The sequence below is a fragment of the Mustela nigripes genome, chromosome 11, assembly GCF_022355385.1.
Source record: "Mustela nigripes isolate SB6536 chromosome 11, MUSNIG.SB6536, whole genome shotgun sequence".
Taxonomy (NCBI): domain Eukaryota; kingdom Metazoa; phylum Chordata; class Mammalia; order Carnivora; family Mustelidae; genus Mustela; species Mustela nigripes.
The window spans coordinates 29,534,996-29,557,772 of record NC_081567.1 but is presented as its reverse complement, the minus strand read 5'-3'; the positions used below and the strand labels follow the sequence as shown (position 1 = coordinate 29,557,772).

The window sequence follows — 22,777 nt, the reverse complement described above, 5'->3', positions numbered from 1 at the left end:
CGGTCCAGTAAGGGAGTATTCATTCCTTCTCTCCTGCCTCTGGCCCCTGGCAGCACTGTGGCATGTGGAGAGCAGTGGAAGCCCAGGATCTGGTGGTCCGGCCTACCTCCTCCTCCGCCAGGAGAAGAGAGCTGAGGAAGGGGGGCGCAAAGCATGTCCACAACCTGTGGCCCAGCCGACTCTGGCTAGAACCTGCTGTGGCTTTGCTTCTGAAAATCAGCGATGTTGGCCTTTTTTGGGGGTGTGTGCGTAGGGATGTATACCAGAGCTGGTTTGGAGCCCTGGCCTCTTTCGGAGATGTGCCCTGGTTTTGGGGACCCATAGGTATCACGGGGTAGTTCTGGTTGTGGGTCTCCTTGTCATGTGGCCTGGGTTCTGGTCTGTGTGTCTTTGCTTATTGATAAAAAATGGGTTTGATTCTAGACCTTGCTTCATGAGACTGTTTGGGGGCCTTAATGAGAACATTCTTTACAGTGTTTCAGCCAACGTCTGGTAGGAGGCATGCGTTCTGCTGGCTGCTGTTACTGGCAGAGCCCTGCTTGGTTTTCCCATCTCTAAGATGGGGGAGGACCCCATGAACCCCATGAACTAAGGGATTCATTGATGGCGTTAGTATAGCCCAACCTTGACCTTTGTTCCATGGTTACCAGTAGATAGAAAATTGCCGCGTGCAGGAGAAGGCTAGAACCTGGGGCCCTGTCTCCTGGGTGTCTGCTGTTTCCTTTTGGCTTGCTCCCTGTCGCCCTGAAACCCCAGGCTGCCTCTGGGGGCGCTGTGTCTCCTTCAGGGTCCCAGCGCCCACATGAATACCTGAGAGCAGGCTGGACTGGCTGATAGTTGTGTGAGTGTTGGGGCACATCCTGGTCACCTTTCTCCAAAGTGGCAAAGCTCCCACAAGCTTCCCCAGAGGAACCCTCACGATCTTTCAGGACAAAGGACCTCCCCATCTGGCCCGGCGGCCTCGTGATTGGTAGCACAGGCTCCCAGCACAGTAGGTTTCCCAATCGCCTGGCTGTGGGACCCCCAGCAGGTTATTTAACCTCTGAGCCTTCATTGGCTCATCTGAAAAATAGGAATGGTGACCTGTTAGACCTAGGGGGTTGTTGGGGGGCGTCTGCAAAGTTCTCTGGACAGTGGCTGGCCCCCAGTGGGAGTGTTTGAATGTTGGCATGTGCCACTGCCGCGTGCTGGGGCGTGTCCAGCTGGCAGCCTGCTGCTGCCCAGGGTCGGCCGCAGGGTGAGCCGAGGAGTGTCGCATGGATACTGAGGACTGGGTGCCACCCCTGGAGATGCTGGGCCTGCTTGTCCCGTGGTGCAGTCACAGCTTGGTTGGGGTGTGTGTGTATGTATGTGCATTTTGTTTTGTTTTTGTTTTTGTTTTTCATAGCTTCCTGGGTGCTATGGTGTGTGTAGCCTAGCCAGGCTGGCACACCATTACTCCCCCAGTATCTGCCATCATCTGCTCTGCCCTGGGGTGGCTGAGGCCATCTGCCCTCACTGTGTGGGTGCCGCCTTACCCTGTCTAGGCTCTGCCGGGACCAGGCCCTGGGGAGTGACATCTGGGGATGGAGGCTTTGCTTTCCCCAGAGGCTGAAGCCAGGAAAGCTGCTTCTGTCAGCAGAGACTTTATTCTCCATCCTCGCGCATGACTTAGCACCAGGGCAAAGCTCTTGGACCCATAAAAAAGCTGCGCAGGACAGAACAGAGTCAGGGGCGTCCTCTTATCTCTTCGTTGAAGGCGGTGCGCGAACGTCATGGAGACGGACTGGATCTGGGTCACTCCCCGGCCACCGTTTTCCAGAGAGGACCTACTGTTTTCTACATGTGTGTGACCTTGTGGGAGCAGAGAACTCTGGCAGCCCTGCCTTAGGAGTAGCGGGGAGGCTGCTGTGTGTGCTACCAGCGTCATGTTCCTCAGGGTCAGAAACTTCTATGGTAGGGACTGTGTTCTCCACATCAGAGGGAGAGCGTGGTGTCTCCGTTTATCCGGGTCTTCTAGACTGATGTGGCTTTGGGAGTCGGGCCGGTAAAAGCTCAGGCAGCGTGGGGTCCAGCGGGAGAAGACACCTCAGTCCAGAGAGCTTCAGAGGGGTTCTAGCTGGGCCTCCTGCACAGCACGGGGCGTGGGGTAAGTGGCTCCTTTGGCGTCGTGGCAGGATGGCCCATGTTCTCATGCCCGTGTGAGTGCTTTGGTAGAAGGTACGCTCTCCTCATGGGCACCTGGGCACCTACTGATGCGCTGTGGGGCCGGGAAGAGCAGGTAGGCCCTGCTTCCTAAGCTTTGCATTTATTGGACACCTTCTAATGAACACCTGCATTTCACTGTTCACCTTAACACCAGGCCCTGGACTGGTTTCCACTGTTTCTCACTGGGCCTTTCTCTGTAGAAACACTCCAGCCCGTAAGCAGAGCTGCCTGCCCAGTGGAGAGGAGCACAAGGTCCGTGTATGACTGGACCCGCCGCACCCCGGGTCCTCACCGCTTCGGGAGCAGCCGTCTTCTGCCCCATCCGTCTGCACCGCCTGGTCCTCCCGGCTTCGGGGGCGGCGGCCGTGTTCTGCCCCGTCCGTCTCCACTGCCTGCCGTACCCCGGGTCCTCCCCACTTTGGGGGCGGCCGTCTTCCGCCCCTTCTCTCTCCATCGTCATCTCTGGAGTCTGGTTTTGAACTGGATCTGTAGTGATTTCTTGTTTTTAAAATCTACTTGCCCTGAATTGGGATGGAAGTAGGAAAGGTAGGAATTGACCGCGCTGGGAGGGGAGGGCCTGGCTATCAGTCATGCACATCTGAACCCCTCCTCTGTGAGATGCGGTGAGTGTGAACCGCTCTGTGGCCTCCCCGTGGGGAAGTGGTTTGGCAGTACTCCAAAAAGTACAGTAGAATCACCCCGTGACCCCACAGTTCCACCCCCCCAGGTGTCTGCCCCAAAGATCTGGCAGTCAAGACCCTAACAAGTACGTGTACATGACCGCTCGTGCAGCGCTGCTGGCCGTGTGCCAGGTAGCCGTGGCCCACGCATCCCATCAGAGGATGACGGGTGAAGGCCGTGCGGCGGTGCGGAGGAATGAGGGCCGATACATGCTCCGATGTGGGCAGACCTTAGAAACCTCCCAAGCGGAACTGAGGAGGACCAGAAGGTCACCTGTTGGAGGGTAGGCCTTGGGGCCTGGCTGGGAGAGAAAATGGCCTGGAGCCAGAGAGCAGTCTAGGGGCCACCAGGGGGCGGGGGTGGGGGAAACTGCTGCTGTGCGGGTTTTACTCCCGAGGGGGAAGGGTCTCACAGCTAGAGCGAGGTCCTTTCTGTGCTACCAGGTGTGTGCTGGGCACAGCCGAAGAGGTCACTTTCACACTGGTTTCACGTTCTGGGAGTTTCACCTCCGTACTTGATAAAGACCAGCCATGACTGGACCCACCCCCACCTCCCTTCTCGCCAGATACGTCCCTCTGTTCTGTGTCTTCTCCTTGAACCTTTAAAACCGTGTTTAGTTCTTAAGGCAGATACCTCTGTAAGCTAAATGCTGTGCTGATGGCTTTTTCTTCTTAACTTTGGAGAAGAAATGCACAGACGGTTCTTTTGTTCCTGCTCTAGGAGACCCTTCCCTCCCCGCCCGCCGAGTCACCCCTCCCGTGACTGGCACTGGCAGTGTGTGCTCTGGTGCTGTCGTGTCCAGGTATGGCTGGGTGGTGGGGAACAACGGGGACACTAGGACCCTTGTTGGTTCCCAAGTCTATCACTTTGAGGTTCCTAGGGAGTTTCCGGGGGTGGGGTTCAGCCTCATCTTCTGCCCCCTTCCAACTCCTTCTGACCACCTCTAGAAGACTTCTTTTTTTTTTTTTTTTAACTTTTTTTTTTTTTTTTTTTATTTTTATGGTTTTTCCGGTCTTCCCTTGGTTGGGGGGTTGCGCGGGTGGTGGGGGGCGGGGGGTTGGCGGTGGGGGGGGGGGGGGGGGGGTCACAGAGTGGTGACCCGTAGCCATGGTGTGTTGGGCCTGCTTGGTGAGAGCCTTGTCAGCTGCATTTAAAATCAGATGTACGTGAAAACGTGGTTGCTGGCCTTTCTTGACAAGTCAGAAGTGGTGGTATCCTGGGATGGTGGCCTGGAGGCAGGGGCGGCTGCCTTGCTGGGCCGTGGCCTCCCCTCCTCCCGCTGGCCCCACACTGCGGTGTGTTGACAGACGTAGGGCCCTGTCTGTATTTGCTCTGGGGACGCTTGCCTTAAAGTTCGTATTGAAGTCACTGTAAATACACTGTGTGTGTGTAAGAATGTGTGTGTACGTACACAAATGAGAGAGAACCCCCACATTTCACATGGAGAAGGTGACGAAGATCTAGAACTTGATCATTGTTGTGTTTTTCTTCCCCTTGTGACTGTATTTTCTCATTTCTCATTGAGGTTCCCATGGGTTCCTCAAACCTTTTTCTTTTCTCGGGATGATGTAGAAACCCTGTTAAGGGTAGGGTGGGGTGGAGATTGTAATCAGATTCCTGACTTGTTTATTTTTTTTTCCCCTAGTAGGCAGAGGTTGGGGGAGTGGAGGCCCTATGTGGGGGGGGCGTGGGTCTTGAGTGTGCGCCGTCCTGCGGGCCGGCTCGGCCTGGTGCTGCCAGTGCAGGCTGGGGACGCGCTTCCCAGGGAGGCTGGCCAGGGTTGGGCCTTGTCTGATTGGGTCCAGGCTCTGTGGCCTGTGGCAGGAGCCTTTTCTTGGGCATTTGTTTCCCCATTCATGGAAGTGGTGTAATAAGCCTTGGTTCTCTGGAGGTGGCGAGAATCCAAGGAGATTGCGGATAGAGGGTGCTGTGCTCTGGCTGGGCACACGGGAGAAGCTGCAGGGTCCCTGCTGGCCCTCCGAGCCCTGGCAGTACATCAGGGGGCATCCCTCCCCCCCAACCCCCAGTCTTAACAAATTGCAAAGTGGAAACCCTCTGGTTGACAGGGGAGAGGGGGAGGCCGGAAACAGAACAAAAGGCAACAAGGGCCGGATGGATTCTAGAAGTTACGGAGGAGCTCGATATAGTTTATCCTTTCTCCTGGAGATGAGCGGGAGTGGGTAGGCAGAAAAAGATATAAAAAGCAGTAAGTTAAGTTTGAAAAATGACGGTGTAGGTTAAGTATATAGCCGTAGAAGCATATTATTTATTTCTGTGCCTGTGCCCTCGTGAGCTCTCTTTAAATATAACTGAGTATGGGCCCCAGGGGAGCATTTGTAAAGGCTCTTTGAGGTCTTTGGGAAGAGCTGCTATATAAAGGCAAATAATTATCATACAGATCTACGTATATGCGAGAGCGTGTGCGCGTCTGCACCCATACGTCCCGACAGACAGCGTTTAGTTAGCCTAGTGCTTGCGTTGGCTCCCTCTTAAAAGTATCTTTAACTCCTTTGGCAAAATTAATCTTAAGATCATTCCCCCCGTGATGCCCAGGGCCTTCAGTGGCTGAGCACGGGCCAGTGCTCCCCTCCCACCACGGTCCCTGCCCCCGTACTTCACACTGGGGCCTCTGACCCCCTCATCCTTGTGTGAAGGGTGTTCTCTGTACTGTGTGTCTGCCTCTGGGTCGGTCCCGGCTCTGTTTGAAATCTGGGGTTTGCGAGGGTGGAGTCATGGGCCGGAGGAGGAGGGGGAGGAGGAGGACCCGGTATTGGGTCCTGGCGGTGATTGAGGTATCTGTGCCCTCCCTCCCGTTCCCAAGACCCAGTGGAAAAAACTGGGTTCAATCCTGAATCCCCATCCCTGGGGCAGAAAATGACAGCTGTGACTGCAGTGGTTAGTGTTTTCTGGGGAGGTCTTGAACTTACCAAGCGCAGTGGATGTTTCTACCTGGCCCATCCCATACTCGGTTCCTGGAGATGGGCAGCCATGGGAACCAACTGCTCGTGAATTCATCCCCCCTTTCACTCGTTCTTAAGGTCTTGGATGTACTGTGGACAGGGGCTGGCACCAGTTGGGGGGGCCCCTGCTTCTGGCCGCCCTTCCCCTGCTCTGGGCTGTGTGGGGACTTTGCTGTTTTCAGGCTGGTATGGATAAGGTGTGATGAGGCTTTAGGGAAAGGCCGGTCTTGGTGGCTTGGTTGGCTGTGCGGAGCTGGGACAGCGGAGGTTTGGGATGCAAGGGCGGGTTAGCAGGGGCCCCTAGGGCCCTGGAGTCAGGCAGGAGCTGGGGTGGCCCTTCCTCCATGTCCGTGTTATTCCTGTGGCTTTGTGGTCTCTGCAAGTCTCTCTGAATGGTCTTGGCTACTACATTTGTGCACCTAGAGACCAAGTCAGCCAATGGTAAGTTTACCGAGACCATAAGGATTCTTCTTAGAGTATGCGTTTCTCTGTGGCTCTGCCCTGGTGGCAGGTGGCAGGGTTCCATGGCTCGTGCTTGACACTTCAGACACCAGCGCCTTTGCAAAACTCCATGTTTTCTCTGTCCTAGGTTTGCCTGGACGGGTTTTGCTGGCTCTTCTCTTTGGCAGACTTCTGCCCCTGTGTCTTTTTGCTCCTTTGTCCCAGGCCTGGCCAGCTGTCCTCAGCTCAGCTTTTAGCACATGGGTCTTGGTGGAGCAACATAGATTCGTTTGTTCTTGGCCAGATGCATTGCTCCTACCTACTTCCCCCGCCCCTTTATTTTTAGTCAGAAACTGGCCTATTCCAGACTTCTGGAGAATTCCCTCTGATGGGCTCATTTGAAGGTAAGCAGCCACCCAATGTCTCCGTGGCTGCAGCTGGAGGCCTCTGTGGGCAGAGTCCACAGCAGGGGTAGGAGTATGACTGGGCGGGCCTCCTGGCTCTTTGGCTGCCCCTGCTGGTGGGGGAGGGTCTCACAGAAGAGGTGATCCCTGGCCGCTGCCCGAAGGAGGCTCTGAGTCCCTCAAGATAGCCTGTGCCAAGACCCAGAGGCATGAAAGAAGGGGAGTGGGTCTGCCGCGTGTCAGACAAAGTAGGGAGGAGTGCAGGAGCCAGTGGGGGTGCGAACCACACGAGGGGCCGGTGATTTCGTGCTGGAGCATCAGGCATCTGCGGGGGGCAGGCAGTGGTTGAGCCCTGGGTGTAGACACTGCCGCCCCTGGGGAACCCCTGGAGGCAGATGAAGAAGATCCAGGGCAAGAGGTTGAACAGGGACAGCTGGGGGGACCAGTGGCAAAGCCGAGGACATCCCCGGAGTGTCTGAGGCAGCAGCTGCTCCCCTGCGGGCTCACCTCTCTTGAAGCCTGGATGACAGTCTGCCTGCGGTCTGGCCGGTGAGCTCCATGGCCGGGCGTGAGTGTCCCATGGGTCCCCTACCTAACTCCAGACCCCTACCTCCAGCCCTGGACTGGAGGAGGCTGCTGGTGAGGGAGCGGAGGGCAGAATGTCTGGATGTCCTCCTAAGACAGGCAAACCTTTTCTTTTCTTGTTAAAGATTTTATTTATTTATCTGACAGACAGAGATCACAAGTAGGCAGAGAGGCAGGCAGAGAGAAAGGGGTGGGGAAGCAGGCTCCCTGCTGAGCAGAAAGCCCGATGCGGGGCTCGATCCCAGGACCCTGGGATCATGACCTGAGCCGAAGGCAGAGGCTTTAACCCACTGAGCCACCCAGACACCCCTCAAACCTTTTCTGTAAAGGGCCAGATGGCAGATATTTCAGGCCATGCGATAGGACCCTCCATTCCGGTCCCGACAACCCCGCTCTGCTGCTGTCATGCAGAAGCAGCCGTAGACCCTATGAGAACGGGTGAGTGTGGCTGCGTTCCAGGAAAACTCTGTCGTCCCTGCCCTGCCCTGCGAGCCCGAGGGTGTGAGCAGCAGTGTGGCGGCTGAGGGGTTGACCGAGGTCCCGGAGGGGAACTTGAGGGGTCTGGGATTTGATGAGGGAAACCTGTGTCTTTTTCCTGCTCTGTTGGATACCCCTGAACAGGGTCAAGTTTCCTGGATTAGTTTTTCGTTACATGGGCCCTCTATGGGCAGAAGTTGGAAAAACCAAACCAAACATAATTTCGTTCATGTACTTGCTTTCACGTTAAGGCCTCTGTTGCAAGATGGCATAAATGTTTGTTCCCATACTTCTAGTGTTTCAGGGCTGCGCTTCACAGTTAATGATTCCCTTGGATATTTATTTGGGTACATAACAGAAGCGGGGATGTACGTCTTGTTTCTTGCTCCCCCAATGGTGACCTTTATGGACAAAATCACCCTTTCCACAGTGATTGGAAATGCTGCTCTTTATGCCAGATCAATTTCCTACAGTGAATATTTTTTTGCGTACTTGGCCGGATTTGCTTGTTGGGTCTCGGAAGCCAAGCAGGGAACCGGTTTTGAGGCGGACGGACCTCTGCCTTCTGCCTGGGGCGAGGGAGACCCCGGCTCAGCCAGGCTCAGCAGAGGCCGCACTGCACAGAGGCCACTCCGTTGTCACTTGAAACGTGTGTTGTGGCCAGTGATAAGGAGGAAGAAGGTGACAGAGACTGAAGCAGTAAGGAGATGGGCAGTGTCGGGGAGAGGAGGGAAAATGACCAGTTAGGGAGTGCCCCCGCCGGCGCGCGTCCCCCGTGCTCAGAGAAACAGCATGCTTATGTGATCTGTGAACACCAAGCCCGGAGTTGCCGCTGGCTGTGCTGCCCGAGAAAAGTCAGCCAGGTGAACGCGCGTGGAAGTAAAGTCTGTCCCGGCGTTTGCTCGTGGGTCGCTGCCAACTTGGGGCATTTCCTGTGTCCTTGTGACAGTGACTGTGCGGCGGTGGTGGTCCGGGGAAGGCCAGAGGGATCGTCTCACAGCCTTGTTTATCCTTCTGGTTCCTGGTGTTGCGGTGGTGAGCTCAGCCTTGGTCATCGCACTGTCTTCCCATGGGTGGCCCCTGGGTGGTGTGGTCGGGTCCCTTCAGAGCGAGCCTGTGGCCCAGCTCTCTCATTCCAGCGACTGTGACTTTTGGCTGGAAGAACATTCATGTTTTCTGGGACTTTCTGAGGACTGCTGCCTCCTCCTAGTTGTCTTTCCTCCGTGGAACACAGTTTCTAGCTGTCATGAAGGCAGTATCTGGGATCCCTTCGTGCTGTGTCCCTAGAACCCAGCCGCTCTGTCTCTTCCAAGTGACACCTCAGTCTTTGGGTCTGATTTCTCACGTTGCCCATGGTGATCTTGGTCGACACTTAGAGAAAGTTCTATTACTTAGTTTGCTGCTCTAGGGCTTAGACCCCTTTAAAAAAACTTTTATTTCCCAAGGTTGAGGTACACAGGAACTCTGTAAAATCTCCTCACTCCTGAAAATGTGCTTGATTGAACCAGTTCCTGCTTGTGTCGTCACTGCTACCTCGTCCCCCTCTTGCTGTTGAAGGAACCGCCGCTAATTACAGTAACAGGTAACATGTTGAGTGTTGACTATGTGCCGAGCCTTTTCTAAGCACCTCGCTTCCATATTACAGACTGAATCCTCAGGACGCTTGTATGAACTAGTGACTATCGGGACCCCATTTTGTAGACAGGGAGCTGATGCTCAGACAGGTGGTTTAACTTGCCCAGAGTTAACTAGCTGCAGAGTCAGAATTTGAACCCGGGTCCTAGGTTTTAAAATTCAGGACGCTGAACCACTCTCTGCATTTGCTGCGGTGTGTCTGCCAGGCCGGGAACTCGGATTGCCTCCTGAATTCCTCTGCAAGGAATGTGGCGTTAATACTCCTCTGGATTTTGGCAGAGGTAGAAGCCCGCTTGAGGTTACCCGGCAGGAAGTGTCTGTGCTGGGGCTTGAAGTTGGATCTGCCCAGCCTGAGAGTCTGTTGATGGCAGCTCTTTATGGATCCCTGCCCCCGTCCCTGGAGTGGAAGCTGCTGCCCCTCCCAGCTCCCCACTAAAGGGACTTCTCTGCGGCTCTTGGTCCTGCCAAAGGCCTTTTCCACCATTCTTGGCTTTGGGGCGTGGGAGGTGACTTTAGACCCTATGGCCTTATCCCAGTGTAGGTTTCCGCTCTGTACTGGGCGTCCTCATCCTGTGGTCGTGAAAACTGACACAAGACAAGTCAGGTACTGATAGTTTGCACGTCGGAAGTGCTTGTTACAGGGCAGCTGTTACTCCTGTTGTTCGTTTCCATGGTTTTGTAGTTGGGTGTGAATAGTTTGCATCGCTCATTGTCCGTGAACCTGTACCAAGCACCAAGCACCCAACGTGCTGGACTTCTGGGGACCAAAAGTCTTGGTACACTTCTATAGTGTACCTTTAAGAGCTGTAAGCTAATAGTAAGAGGAAGGTGGTTCATTCTTGCACATTCTGCTGTTTGTGAGGGGTGGGGAAGTCACGGAGGGCTCCCTGGACGGTGTGCCTTTTCAGCTGGGCCTGAATGAAAGAGCAGCGTTTTATCAGACTGGACATTGGGCGTGAACATAAGAAAAGACAGGTTCTTACCATGAAATCCAACGATTTGTGGAGAGGGTCAAAACAGTGCAGTTAAAACCATCTGGAGAGTCTGAGGACGGCCTCTGGTCAGAAGCTGCTGTCTCTGCAGTTGAGGCTAGGCAGAGGGGCTGGTGATGCCTGGTGACCCCAGGAGGGGGGGCATGACACACGTGTCACAGGGCTCATGCGTGTGGGTGGTGAGTGCTCCCTCCCGCAGAGGCTTGGCCGCGGAGTGTGCTGCCTGAGGAGAGCCCTCCACGCTCCTCCCTCTGCACGGCCCTCCTGCTTCCTGCGGCTAGGGAGGGATGCGCTGCCCCCTTTGGGTCTTGGAGATTCATTTTGACAGGGGAAAGGGAACTTGGCTAGACAGCCTGCCCTAAATAGCACATAAACGAGCTTGGTGAGGGGACAGTGAAACAGGCGGGATCTGCTGATGAATCTCGACTTTCTCTCTTCCCTCAGGTGAACTGCGACAAGCTATTGTGGCCATGATGAATAGGAAGGACGAGCTGGAAGAAGAGAACAGGTACTTGCTGATTTTTCAGGCTCGGGGAGGAGTCTCTCGGACTCACCAGCTCTGGGACAGAGTCTCACGGATGCGGGAGATTTTGCTTTGACAGGGTTGTGACCAGTGTTCTCTGCGCGTGTGGGATGTACCACTTGAGGACTGGCAGGGACTGAAAACCTCCCAGTCGTGGCTCTGCCTTACAACACAATAAGAATTTGGTAAAGCAGCACTCTCCCAACATCTTTTTTTAAAAAGGGTCTTTGAGATATAATTCACACCTTATGTAATTGAACTGTTTCAAGGGTACAGTTCAGTGTCAGCAGACGTGCAGCCTTCACCAGGGTCCTCTTCTAGAATGTTCTCACCACCTCACAAAGAACCCCCCCCCAATACCTGTTAGCTAAGTTCCTCTGAGTGCTCCTCTCAGCGCCCACCCCCCGGGCCCCCAAGCAGTCTTCGGAGTAACATTTTTTTTTTTTTTTTTAAAGATTTTATTTATTTATTTGACAGAGAGGGATCACAAGTAGGCAGAGAGGCAGGCAGAGAGAGAGAGAGAGAGAGAGAGAAGCAGGCTTCCTGCTGAGCAGACAGCCCAATGCGGGACTCGATCCTAGCACCCCGAGATCATGACCTGAGCTGAAGGCAGAGGCTTTAACCCACTGTGCCACCCAGGCACCCTCGGAATAACCTTTTATTTGAGGGCCTATCTTCTTACCATGTCGCAGGCACTCAGATACTTAGTTTCCTCAAATCAGGGATACCTAGGGCAAGATGGTATTTCGCTTCCTTTTGGCTTGTTCAGAAGAAGCCCGGTTACAGACTGTGAGAAGGTGAAGGGCTTTATTGTGCTGGGTTCCCCGTTGAAGACAGTGGTAGCTCTCTGCCCCGCACTAGCTCTGCTGCTCCCATCTGGCTGCCTTCAACGGGAGCTTCTCGACTGACTAGGGCTGTTGGTGGAGGGATTTGCCTGCGGTTGTAGCTTCTGTGAGCCTGATCGTCCTGCCTCCCTGGGGGTTGGCGACGGGCGCACATGTGCCTGTGGTGATGTCGTCATGTTGCTTTCTTACTCTTTGACTCAGAGCTGGAATTAAGTGTCCATGGTGACAGGCAATCATGAGTGTCTTTTTTAAACCTTATTTTGGGCCGTGCTTGACAAGCTTCTTCCTCGTCCTTAATGGAAACACGTAAAGGCAAACAGCATGATTCCTAAAACAAAGATAATTTTTTAAAAGAGAAATCTGAGACAGCACAATTTTCCAACTAAAATAAACTTTGAATGAAGGGCTTGTAGACAACACAGGATTCTTTTTCCTTGCTCCAGCTGGAGCTGCTCTCTTGGCAGAAGCCATGGGTTCCGTCTTACCTTGTGAAGAACAATAGTTCTGTCAATTCCTCCGAACCGATGGGGGAGATAATCGCACCACGTTTGTGTCCTGGGGTTCCAGGCCCCATGAAGAGAGTTTTTCAAAGCTTGGCAGGAATGTGGGCCTTCGAGGCGAGTGAGTGATTGGGGGTGGGGGTGGGGTGTCTGCCAAGTTCACAGTCACACTTCGGTCTCTCTCCTGATGTCACCTGGCATATGTGCACTAGATTTGGGATGTAGGTGCCCCAGAGTGAGTAAATGTTCTCTAGAAAGAGCCTTTTGAGGTCCATAAGTAAACGGGAAGTCCGAACCATGTTTGGCACACACCTTGGTGGCAGCTTCCGGCTCTTTCTGGAAGAGCTGCCATCTTGTCTGCTTTTCAAGACCAAGGATGACCAGTGGATGTGTTTTGGAGGGTTAACTCCGAAACATGACACAGAGCAGGATCTCTGTGGTGTGAGACCAGATAAGGCTATAGAACGCTACGTGGGCTTGTGTCACCTGGAGACGCTGTGACCGGAGGCCGGTGTGCTTGGTGGGTAGAAGTGGAAATGAGACGAGACCTCCGTCTCCGACCGCTGCTGCTGCTCACGGGACCCTGGCATCCCTGCCCTGGTTCCGTGTCTTCTTGTGCGGCTGTGACAAAAAGGTCTCCTTTCACGCGCCGCTCCTTGCGGTGGGATACCTTGAAAGGGGCTTGCCTGGGGGTCTCTCCACTACTTGTTTGCCTGTGACTGACGCTGCTCATGGGCCATGGGGCGGGGAGGCACAGAGCCTGGGCCACCTCCTGGCTCTTACTCAGAGGCTCTTGAGCAGACTTCGGGGTCTCTGGGTCCCCTTCCACGAGACAGACTGGAATGAGGGCTGTGCAGACCCTCATGGGAAACGAAGGGGTGCGGATGTAGATGAATCTGTGTCGTGGTGCGGCGGGCTCTGCTCACTGTGTCTGAACAGATGGTCCCTCTGCCCAGGTCTTTGCGGAACCTGCTGGACGGGGAGATGGAGCACTCGGCGGCGCTGCGGCAGGAGGTCGACACCTTGAAAAAGAAGGTGGCTGAGCAGGAGGAGCGGCATGTCCTGAAGGTCCAGGCGCTGGCACGGTAGGCGGAGCAGGGGGCCTGACAAGGAGGCGTGGGGCGGGCCATGGCTTTGTGCGAACCCCAAGCACACCCTTTGCCCCGCTTAAAATTAAACAACAAAAGGCAGTGGAAATCTGTGCATTTGAAATGTTAACTTAAGCTTTGCGCAGTGGCAGTATCATAGCCAATGAGGTTTATCCAAGGCGAGGCGCAATTATTGCTAATTGAAATGTTAACTTAATGGATAGTTATTGCATAATCTGTATGCATATGGTTCGAAATACAATGGTGCAGTCCCCTGGAAGCAGGCGGTGCTAGCCTATCCGAGCTGCTCCTTCGCCTCCCTCTGTCTTCCCTTCCTTTGACCCTGTGAACGACGGTCATCTGTCCCACACCCCCTCCCCGGACAGTGTGGAGATGGTTCCCTACAGGGCTACGTGGGGCCGCCCTCTTTCTGATAGCTCATGATCAGGATTGCTGGTCATGGTCACCAGAGGGGGTTCAGCGAGGGTGCCGGTAGCCAGGCGTCGGAGGTCCGTGAGACGCACTAAGACAAGAATGTTGTTTGTAACGATGCCACAGTGCACAGCCTTTGCGTTCCTCACTTGGTTCTCCTAAATTCGTTGGAAAAATTCCTGAAGGTAGAACTGATGTGTCAAAGTGCAGTGGTTTCCTAAGGTGCATAAAGGTCAATCCTTCCTCTGCCCTTCCCGCCGCACCCCCTAACCTTAGAGGCCGAGCTACTGTGTGTCCCGCGGCGGCGGATGGGAAGGCCTGCTTCTGCCCAGCCGTGCCTGCTGGGGTCCGGTCCCACATCTGGGTCCCTGCTAACCTCACAGATGGTTTTCATCTGCATCTTCCTAATGAAGAATACAGTTAAGCCTGTTCTTAGTAAAGAGTCATTTTATTTCCTTTCCTCTGATTGAGTTTATATCCTATTAAAGAAAACTCACAATCTCAAGTCCCATAAAAATGTGTGGCTTTTCCTGCGTTTCTTCACATGCAAACATTTTTATGGACTGCCCTTAAGATCTATAGCCTGTCATTTCTTAGTCTGCTTCTCTGAAGCACTAAGATCTCATCTTAGTGGCTTTTATGTGCCTGGATGTGGTATTTCATTGAGGTAGTGAGCCGCATGAAAATCACTTCCATTTGTTGGACATTTGAGTTTGAGTTTTATTTCTGTTTTAGGTAGGATAAGCAGTTTATTGGTGGCTCTTTAAAGCTACTTTAAAATAAGACCAGGAGGGGCACCTGGGTGGCTCAGTCGGTTAAGCGGCCGGCTCTTCATTTTGGCTCCGGTCGTGGTAATCTGGGTTGAGATCCAGCCCCGTGTTGGGCTCTGCGCTCAGTGGGGAGTCTGCTTGAGATTCTCTCCTCCTGCCCCCTCCCTGCTCGCATGTGCTTTCTCTCTAGAAAAAAATAACAAAAACCAAACCACCCCAGGAGCTGGGGTCCTGTGGCTGTGCAGGGCAGTCCAGAGCTCGGGCGTTCACGCAGACTTACCGCCCAGGCACTGTCCGGTGACACGTGTGGCACTAGTGGCATTGTTACATATACGTAATCGAACGTGGTGCAAGGATCTCGTATCTTTTTTTTTTAATTTCTTATTTTTTATACACATATATTTTTATTCCCAGGGGTACAGGTCTGTGAATCAAGGATCTTGTATCTAGTTTTACTTGCAGCTTCTCTGCATTCCTCATACTTTGAAATGCCCTCTCGAGAACGTCAGAAAGTTGAATGACCGTGATGAGTACGGTCCCCGGTGTTTTCCCCAGGGGACCACCATTCAGTTTGGCCATGCCAGGGTTCGGGGGTAGAATTGTGCGTGTTTACAATAAAGGCTGACGTCTGCTGAGACTGGTTCTGAGTCACAGACGGCTGGTCTCGGCCATTTGGGATTGTGTGAGGAGGCTGCTTAGCCTTGAGCCCCCGCTCTGTTGCTTGGGGATTGTGTTTCTGGGTCAGGGCTGAAGGTGAGCAGGTGCGCATTTCCTCGTTTATGAGATGAGGAGATGATCTTCTGCACCAGAAAGGACGAAATGAGAGCTGTACCGGAGAGGACGGGAGGCTCTGGAGAGAAGCGGTTCAGTGCAGCTTCTAGTAAGTGTGTTTTGGTCTATGGTAATTCTGAGGAGAATTTTAGCCCGTGAATGGAATAGAAAAAAGCAGTCTCTGAGGTGGTTTTTAGCATCTGGAGTATTCCCACTGGAACCACAGGTAGCTAAGAGTGGAAGGTGTGTGAAGGTTTGTGGTCTGCAGGTGTGAGGAACCTGTGTGAAGTGGCACGTACTTGAGCAGGAGAGAACAGGAAGGAAGCTGCCAGAGCCGCTGGATGTGTGTGGTTCTGAAACCGCCCAATTGCTGAGCCGTTCCAGAGAGTTCCTGTGCCCCTTGCCGGAACTTTGATCAGGAGGCTGCAGTCACTTGAAGGCTTGGTTGGGACTGGAGGGTCCACTCTTGTTTGTTTGTTTGTTTTTTGATTTGTGTGTTTGAGAGGGCGCACATGTGTGCACCAGAGGGACAGGGGGAGAGGACCCCCTGACTCCCCGCTCAGGGGAGGGCTCAGCTCCAGCACCCCAAGATCATGGCCCAAGCCGAAATCAGGAGTTGATGCTCCACTGATGGAGTCAGCCAGGTGCTCCTGGAGGGTCCACCTTCAAGTTCACTTGTGTGGATCTTGGTTCCCTGCCCCGTGGGCCTCTTCAGGGGGCCTGCGCACAGCACAGCAACTGGTTTCCTGGAGCGTGAGTAAGCTAAGAGCAAGCGCACACGCCACATGGAAGACATGGTCTTTCACAGCCTGGTCTTGGGAATGAGACCCTGTCTGTTTCCCTGTTTCCTGTTGTCACACAGATCAGTCCCGATTTAGTGTAGGAGGGGGCGGCACAGGGATGTGCCTTCTGAGAGGCAGAGGTCTTTGGGGGTCAGTTGAGAGCCTGTTTCCCGTGGCCATCAGGATTCTCTTTCTCCCTGGGGTGGACACTATCCCAGTCCTGATGGGGCGTTCTTCCTTCCTGTTCTGTGGGATTTGGCGGGACTGAGTCTACCACTGCCTACCTGGGCTGCAGAGTACGGCTGTGACGCAGGCTTGAATCGTCAGCTGTTTCTATTGCTTGGTCACGGTGACTGGGTCACAGAAGGTGTGCAGCCACGTTGACCGGTAAAAGGCAGTAAGAGCATTCTTGAGAGGACGGGGTGTAAGGCAGGCACTGTCGGGAGCAGTCTTTGCGGCTATGGGGGCGGATCCTGACCTCAAATGGCGACAACACGGTGGAGAAGTGGGTGGGGCAGGGGTGGGGAGAGAAACAGGCTAGTCGGAGTTTTGTGTACCTTGAGCTCCTGGATCCAGTCTTTTCTTGAGCTATTGTTCCTCTGGACTTAGCAGTCACGCGAACTAATAAATTCCCTTTGTTACTCGAGTCAGTTTGTGAATGGTCTTCGCTGTTACAGTCCTGAATCCTAACTAACCAGACTTCTTTGACTGTGTGAGAGGGGGGTGGAGGGAATTGTGTTTCCTTGGCGCCCAAGTAAAATTCCTCCCTCAGCCATCAGCCTGCCGGGTCCGTGAGGACGCGTGCAGCTGGTCATGATACAGGGCCGGGGTAAAGAGTGTGTCCTGCTGAGAACACTCTCTGGGCCTCGGCTTCCTGTCTCCTGTCGGGACCAGCCTTAGTGTTACTACTGTTGGTCACCTCGTCATCTCCTGTTGGGGAGCTTGGGTGTGCAAAGGAGAACAGAGTGGTTGTGTGATGGAACCGGATCTCTGACCCTCCCGAGCCTCTGGAAAATTTAGAAGGTCGTGGGTCTTTTCTGTATCGATCCTGGGAGATGACAGAAAGCAGGCCATGGTGTGGTGTGTGCGGTGAGTGCTGGCTTGTAAGGGCTGTGTCTAACCCTTGGCTATGGAGGTGGCGCAGTGACTGTCCTGGCTGGGCCACCTCGAAGTTTCTCACATCTTCCTTTCTTGGCCCGTGAACTGGCGCACAATAATCTGAACTAATATGAATAAGCTTTTTGCTGCAGAAATCAAACCAAATGAGCTTGGCTCAAGGGGGGGAATTTGATGGTGGTGGGACCAGTCATTCTCCCCAGGTGTTGCTGGACCCAGGTTCTCCCGTGAGGTCATTGCTTTCTCTTCCCTGCTCTTGGCTCTGTGTGTGTGTCCTTGGGTAGGGCCTCTGCACGTAGCCTCAAATTGGTCTCTGGTAGTGCCAAGCCTTGTGCAGAACCAGAGAGGAGAGACTTTCTTCTTTGTCCATGTGTATCCTCTTAGATCTTCACTGTGGCCAGGAGTGAGCAGAAGGCCGTGATGGGCTGCCTTGCCAGGTCTCCAGGGCAGGCTGTGGGCAGATAAATCTCATCTGTGACACTTCCTCATAGGTTTGTGGGGAAGGTGACAGGAGCTAATGCTTCTGAAGCCCTCAGCAGATCTCCGGGCTCATCGTAAATGCTCAGTGGATGTTCCCGGATTTTGTGTGAGCTGGTATATTGGCCGTAGGTGGCTAGGGCTGCTGAGGCCTGGCAGAGCTAGTGGGGCTGTCCCTTGTCCTAGTTTTCCCCTGTAGTAAGCATCTGGGAGCCTTGGGCCACTGGCCTTCACTTGACCTTGAGCTCCTCCCAGTATTTTTTTTTCCAGCCCTGTGTGCCTAGCAAGTGTCCCTTTGAGTCGTTGAGTAGTTACCTGCCGTGACCACGTCCTGTGTGTGAGACAGAATCGTACTGCTCAGTCTGTAGGGGAAGGCTCTCTGAGGCTCTTGGGCACCCACTCCCATCATTCTGTCTGGCCCCTCGGGAGACCTTCACTGGCTTTCCCGTCTCTGCCTTTTGTTGTTTTTCAATTAGAGAACTGCAGGAGGAGTATGCTTTTAGTGAAAAAGGACAGTAAATGTCTTCATTGAAGATGGTTTTCATCCCAGCAGTCCAGTGGTCAGAGTGGAGAGGGTCAAACACAGTCTCTGTGTCCTCTTCTCTGTCTTGCCTTTGTTTGGATCTTAATGTCCAGTAATAATCTGACCTCCTTAGCAAGCACCGAATCTTGTAGACTTGCAGTTCCCAGGCTCTAGAAGAGTCTGTATTCTTTTTTCTAAAATAAAAATAATTGGGGGAAGAAATTTGGGTCACGTGCCCTTTATTGTACTGAAACAAAATGCATAGCTACGATAACCTACGTGTAGAAGTAATTCTTAAACGAGAGTAACACTGTGATGGCTACAAAGGAGAAAGAAAAGGAACTGAATCCAAGGTAAAAAGTAGATTTTAAAATCTCTTGGCTGGGTATGGCTTTGCTGGAAAACATGCAGTTAAGTGCTTGCCCCTACTCAGAATGCATGAGTTTGGATTAAAGGCACTAAGAAGATCACAAAACATTCTTTATAAGAACAGAAAACGGGAGCGCAGAGTATGGTAGGTTCTAGGGTAGAAACTAGTGTGTCGCGTGGATATTGAGCTAGATTGTCCGGTCAGACTAGAAACAAATTTTGCACCCACGTGAAGGGCCCACGATAATTGCAAGTACGACAGTATGTAGGTCACTCCTGGGTGCGGGACCGCCTTGTCCCTCTGGATAGCCAGTGTCTCAGGTCCCGCTGGATAAATGCTGGTGACGGCCGTAAGTGTCTCCACACTTTTGTGTTGCGCCAAACATGAGTCACCGGGGAAGCTTTAGAAATGACGATATGCACACCTCTAGGAGACGGTGGTATCCCAGTGAGAATCCCTACCTTAGCCCTTACCCCGTGTTCTCATTTTCAACACAGTTTGCAAATACGCCATCAGAATTGGATGGGAGCCTTCTGGCCCATTTTGAGTTGGTTTAGTCTCTGATTGGCTTTGACTGAGAACTAGACCCTGACCACAGTGAATTGCCTTTTGAGCTCCCACTATGTGTCCTGACCTACTCTGGTGCTTCTGGGCCTCACTTCCCCCTTGGACACGAAGCTTGCTTTCCGCAAGGTCGTGGCTCTTGCTGTTGGCCGAGTCTTTTTAGCTGATGAGCTGTGCTCTTCCTCATTCTTCACCCTGTCCTTATCAGCCACTGGCAGGTCCTTGATGACTTAAACCAGAGCAGTCACGGATTGTTGAGTGAACGGGGCAGGACGAGGAGGAGTAGAAGACGTACGCGTCAGGGTGGGAGACAAGATGCTTAGGGGGAGCTGGGTTCCTGAAGCTTAATGCTACTGAAATTGGGTGAAGAGTGGTTTGTACTTATGTGTTCATGTGTTGGGTCACTCCCCTGGCATCTTTTTTTTGTTAAGCATAGTCAGTCAGATGAACAAGACCGAGCTGACTTGAACCTGTAGGTGTGAAAATTGAGGGAGGTGGGATACGCATAAACAAAGATTTTAACCCTTGGCTGATACTTGCTTATGCTCCAGTTAAGTTGGCAGGAAGTCAAGGGGAATGGTATGGGGCAAGCCTTGGATTCGGCCCAGTTTCTCAAGGTCAGGCATAGGGGAAGGTGAGTAAGAAACTCATTCTGAGGGTCCTGCCGGTGCTTCTGCCACTACTAGTTGGGGGCTTCCTGGTGGGAATTGTACCCCTAACGCTTCTCACCTAGAAAACTGGGACAGTCGTCTCTCCCTTCTAGATGCTGTCGAAGAGATGATGCATGGAAAGCGCTAAGCACATTGAGCGCCCTGAGTGAGTACTGGGTAAAAGCCAGCCGTGGTTGTTCCGGTTTCTTGCAAGTAAATTATTCCTCCATCCAAGCTTGCAAAGAGTCATTTTTTTGGAGTTAATCTAGCCTGCTGTTGCTCAGATGTAACTAACCTTCTAATAAAGAATTCTTTGGGTTGAAGAGCTGAATGCCTTACTTAGAATTGGCTATATACTATATTCACCAGGGGAGCTTTTAAAACTGTGTCCAAAACCCCAGAAAAACCAACGTCCAGGCTGCCCCTGCAGACCAACTAGGTCAGCCTCTGGAAGTGAAACCTGACCTGGTGCAGTGATTGTCATGCTCAGCCTAGGCTGACCATCCAGTGGTTCCCAGAAGCTCTCCTCCAACTTCAGTGTCTCCCCTGGGTGCCCCTGGTGATCATGGTAGACTGCAGACTCGGGTTTTGGCAGCGCTGGGCAGAGCCCATTAGCAGGTGCTTCTCGAAAGCTCCAGGTGACGCTGATGCCTCTGGTTCTTCCAGACCCTGTATGGGGAGGTTCTCTGAGACTACCTGGGCTTGGCCGCAGCTGATGGCACCTGTAATCTGTCTTTCACAGCCAAGTTAGGCGTTAGTTTTGTATGCTGGTTTGAAAAACAACACGCTGATCCACTAAGGATTAGCACCGGTAACATCTGTCTTTGCTTTTGATGATATTTTTAAGGTTGATTTATTTGAGATAGCATGGGAGGGAGAACGGGGAGAGAGAAACTCAGGTGGACTCCACGCTGAGCGCGGAGCCTGATGCAGGACTGGGTCCTGTGATCCGGAGATCAGACTTGAGCCAAAGTCAAGAGTCAGGCACTTAGTTGATGGTTGTATCCAGGCGGCCTGATAGACTTTATTTTAGATGGGGGTGGAGGGGCAGAGGGCGAGAGAGAGAGCGTGCCTTAGGCAGACTCCACGCTGAGCACATAGCCTGACAGGGGCTCGATCTCCCAACCTTGAGATCAGGAGCTGAGCCGAAACCCAGCGTCGGTCGCCTATCCGACTGTGCCACCCAGCGCCCCTTTTGCTGATCTTTTTAAGCTGATGATCAGTACCAGGCAGGCTGGCTTTGGGTGGGTGTCGGAGGCTCTGCATGTGTGGTATTAGCATGAACCCGTCGTCCTGCAGCTTGACCGGCTCTCCTGATGTTGACTTGGACGCTCTCATGTGCAGATGGACGCACGTGGGGCTCCAGGGCAGAATTCTGCCATGACTAGTCAGCTGGAGAGCTCCTGAGAAAGCTCCTGTTTCTGTGCTGTTCAAAAAACAAACCAAAAAAAACCCACAAATACCTTTTTAAGGTGTAAACGCAACATAACCCAAAATGGGAAAGAACATCCCAGATCTCCCAACCCTAGCATAACTATTATTTCCCCTCAGTCCATTTAAGGACAATTGTTTCATAGTTCTACCGCCTCAGTGTGCGCATGCTTTTTTTTTTTTTTTTTTTTTTCATAACGTTTTCTTGTGTTGCTCTGTAGATTTCAAGTTACATTTAGAGATTCCCCTCCCCCGCCCCTTGGAATATAAAAATAATTTACAAATTACAATCCTCGAGTCTGAGAATAAGAGCAGTTTAAAGGAGGAAATCCCCTGGACACGACTACCATTAATGTGTTTTATTTCTTATTTATGAGGCATTTTATTCCAGTTCATTTTATGGATGTATTCATTTTACATAATTCAGATCATCCTGAATCTGTAAGTTGGTCTGCTTTGAAAAGCAATTAGCGTCCCGCCATGAACACGTCCTCGTGTCATTCCCTTCTGTGGCTAGCCCTTTCAGAGGCTGTGTGGAGTTCTGTGTTGGGTTACGTCCTTGTTTCTCATACCACTTCCTTAGCCACGCCTCTTCACTCTTCTCCCTCCTCATAGGAGTAGGATTTCTGTGAACATATATTTTTTTTGGTAAACCTTTTTGTCTTTTTTGTTTTGAAGTCCTTCGTCTAGATTTCTAGAGGTGGGACTCCACTGTTAGAAGGGCTCTGTAAAGGGACGTCTGGTGGCTCAGTGGGTTAAGCATCTGCCGTGGGCTCAGGTCATGATCCCAGGGACCCGGGATCGAGCCCTGAATCGGGCTCCCTGCTCCATCTGCTTTGTGCTGTCACTCTTGCTCTCTCTCTCAAATTAATAAAATCTTTTTTTTTTTTTTGAAAAAGACAGAGATCACAAGTAGGTAGAGAGGCAGGCAGAGAGAGAGGAGGAAGCAGGCTCCCTGCTGAGCAGAGAGCCCGATGTGGGGCTCCATCCCAGGACCCTGGGATCATGACCTGAGCTGAAGGCAGAGGCTTAACCCACTGAGCCACCCAGGTGCCCCTCAAATTAATAAAATCTTAAAAAAGGGGGGGGGTGGAATCTGTAAAAGCTCTCTATCCATATTGCCAGAATTCTCTCCAGGGAAGAGGTGACATCTGATACCGTGGGTGGAGGACCTGCCCCTTTGTCCTTTGTGATGGCTGTGAAGGTCTCTACACTTGACTTGGTGGTTTCCACATGGGCTTGTGTTGGGGCTGCTTCTAGTTCTCTGCGATTCTAGATGCTGAGAAGGTGTCCTTGTGCCTGTCACTTGTTTTCCCCTCTGTGAACGTCTGTCTTCTGTCTATACTGGCAGGAACAGGATCACAGGGCAAGGGATATGAATGTTTTCACGGCCAAAGTGAGGGGTTGCTGTGGCTGCAGGGTGACGCGGGAGGACTTGGGAATCGATTTTTTCACCCTTCATCACCACTCGGCTCCTGCTTTGGGGAGTGTGGAAGGTCAGGGTGTCCTTGGTATGGGTGATTCCCCGGCTGATTTTTCTTGAGGAAGGAGAGACATGGGGATCCTCGCTCCC

The 22,777-nt window shown here is 52.8% G+C and overlaps 1 protein-coding gene and 1 non-coding gene across 4 annotated transcripts in view; both read left to right on the top strand.

Annotated features, from left to right (window-relative positions):
- Window positions 1–22,777, top strand: part of SNX29 (sorting nexin 29) — a 475,893-nt gene that overhangs the window by 105,625 nt on the left and 347,491 nt on the right. For all 3 annotated transcript variants that reach the window (XM_059415299.1, XM_059415297.1, XM_059415298.1), the window contains exons 12-13: window positions 10,807–10,870; window positions 13,187–13,315. In XM_059415299.1, the coding sequence (XP_059271282.1) occupies window positions 10,807–10,870; window positions 13,187–13,315 (193 nt within the window). The remainder of the gene's footprint in view (window positions 1–10,806; window positions 10,871–13,186; window positions 13,316–22,777) is intronic.
- LOC132027332 (U4 spliceosomal RNA) lies at window positions 13,453–13,587 on the top strand. Its single transcript, XR_009407122.1, has one exon. It is a non-coding gene; the product is annotated as a U4 spliceosomal RNA (small nuclear RNA).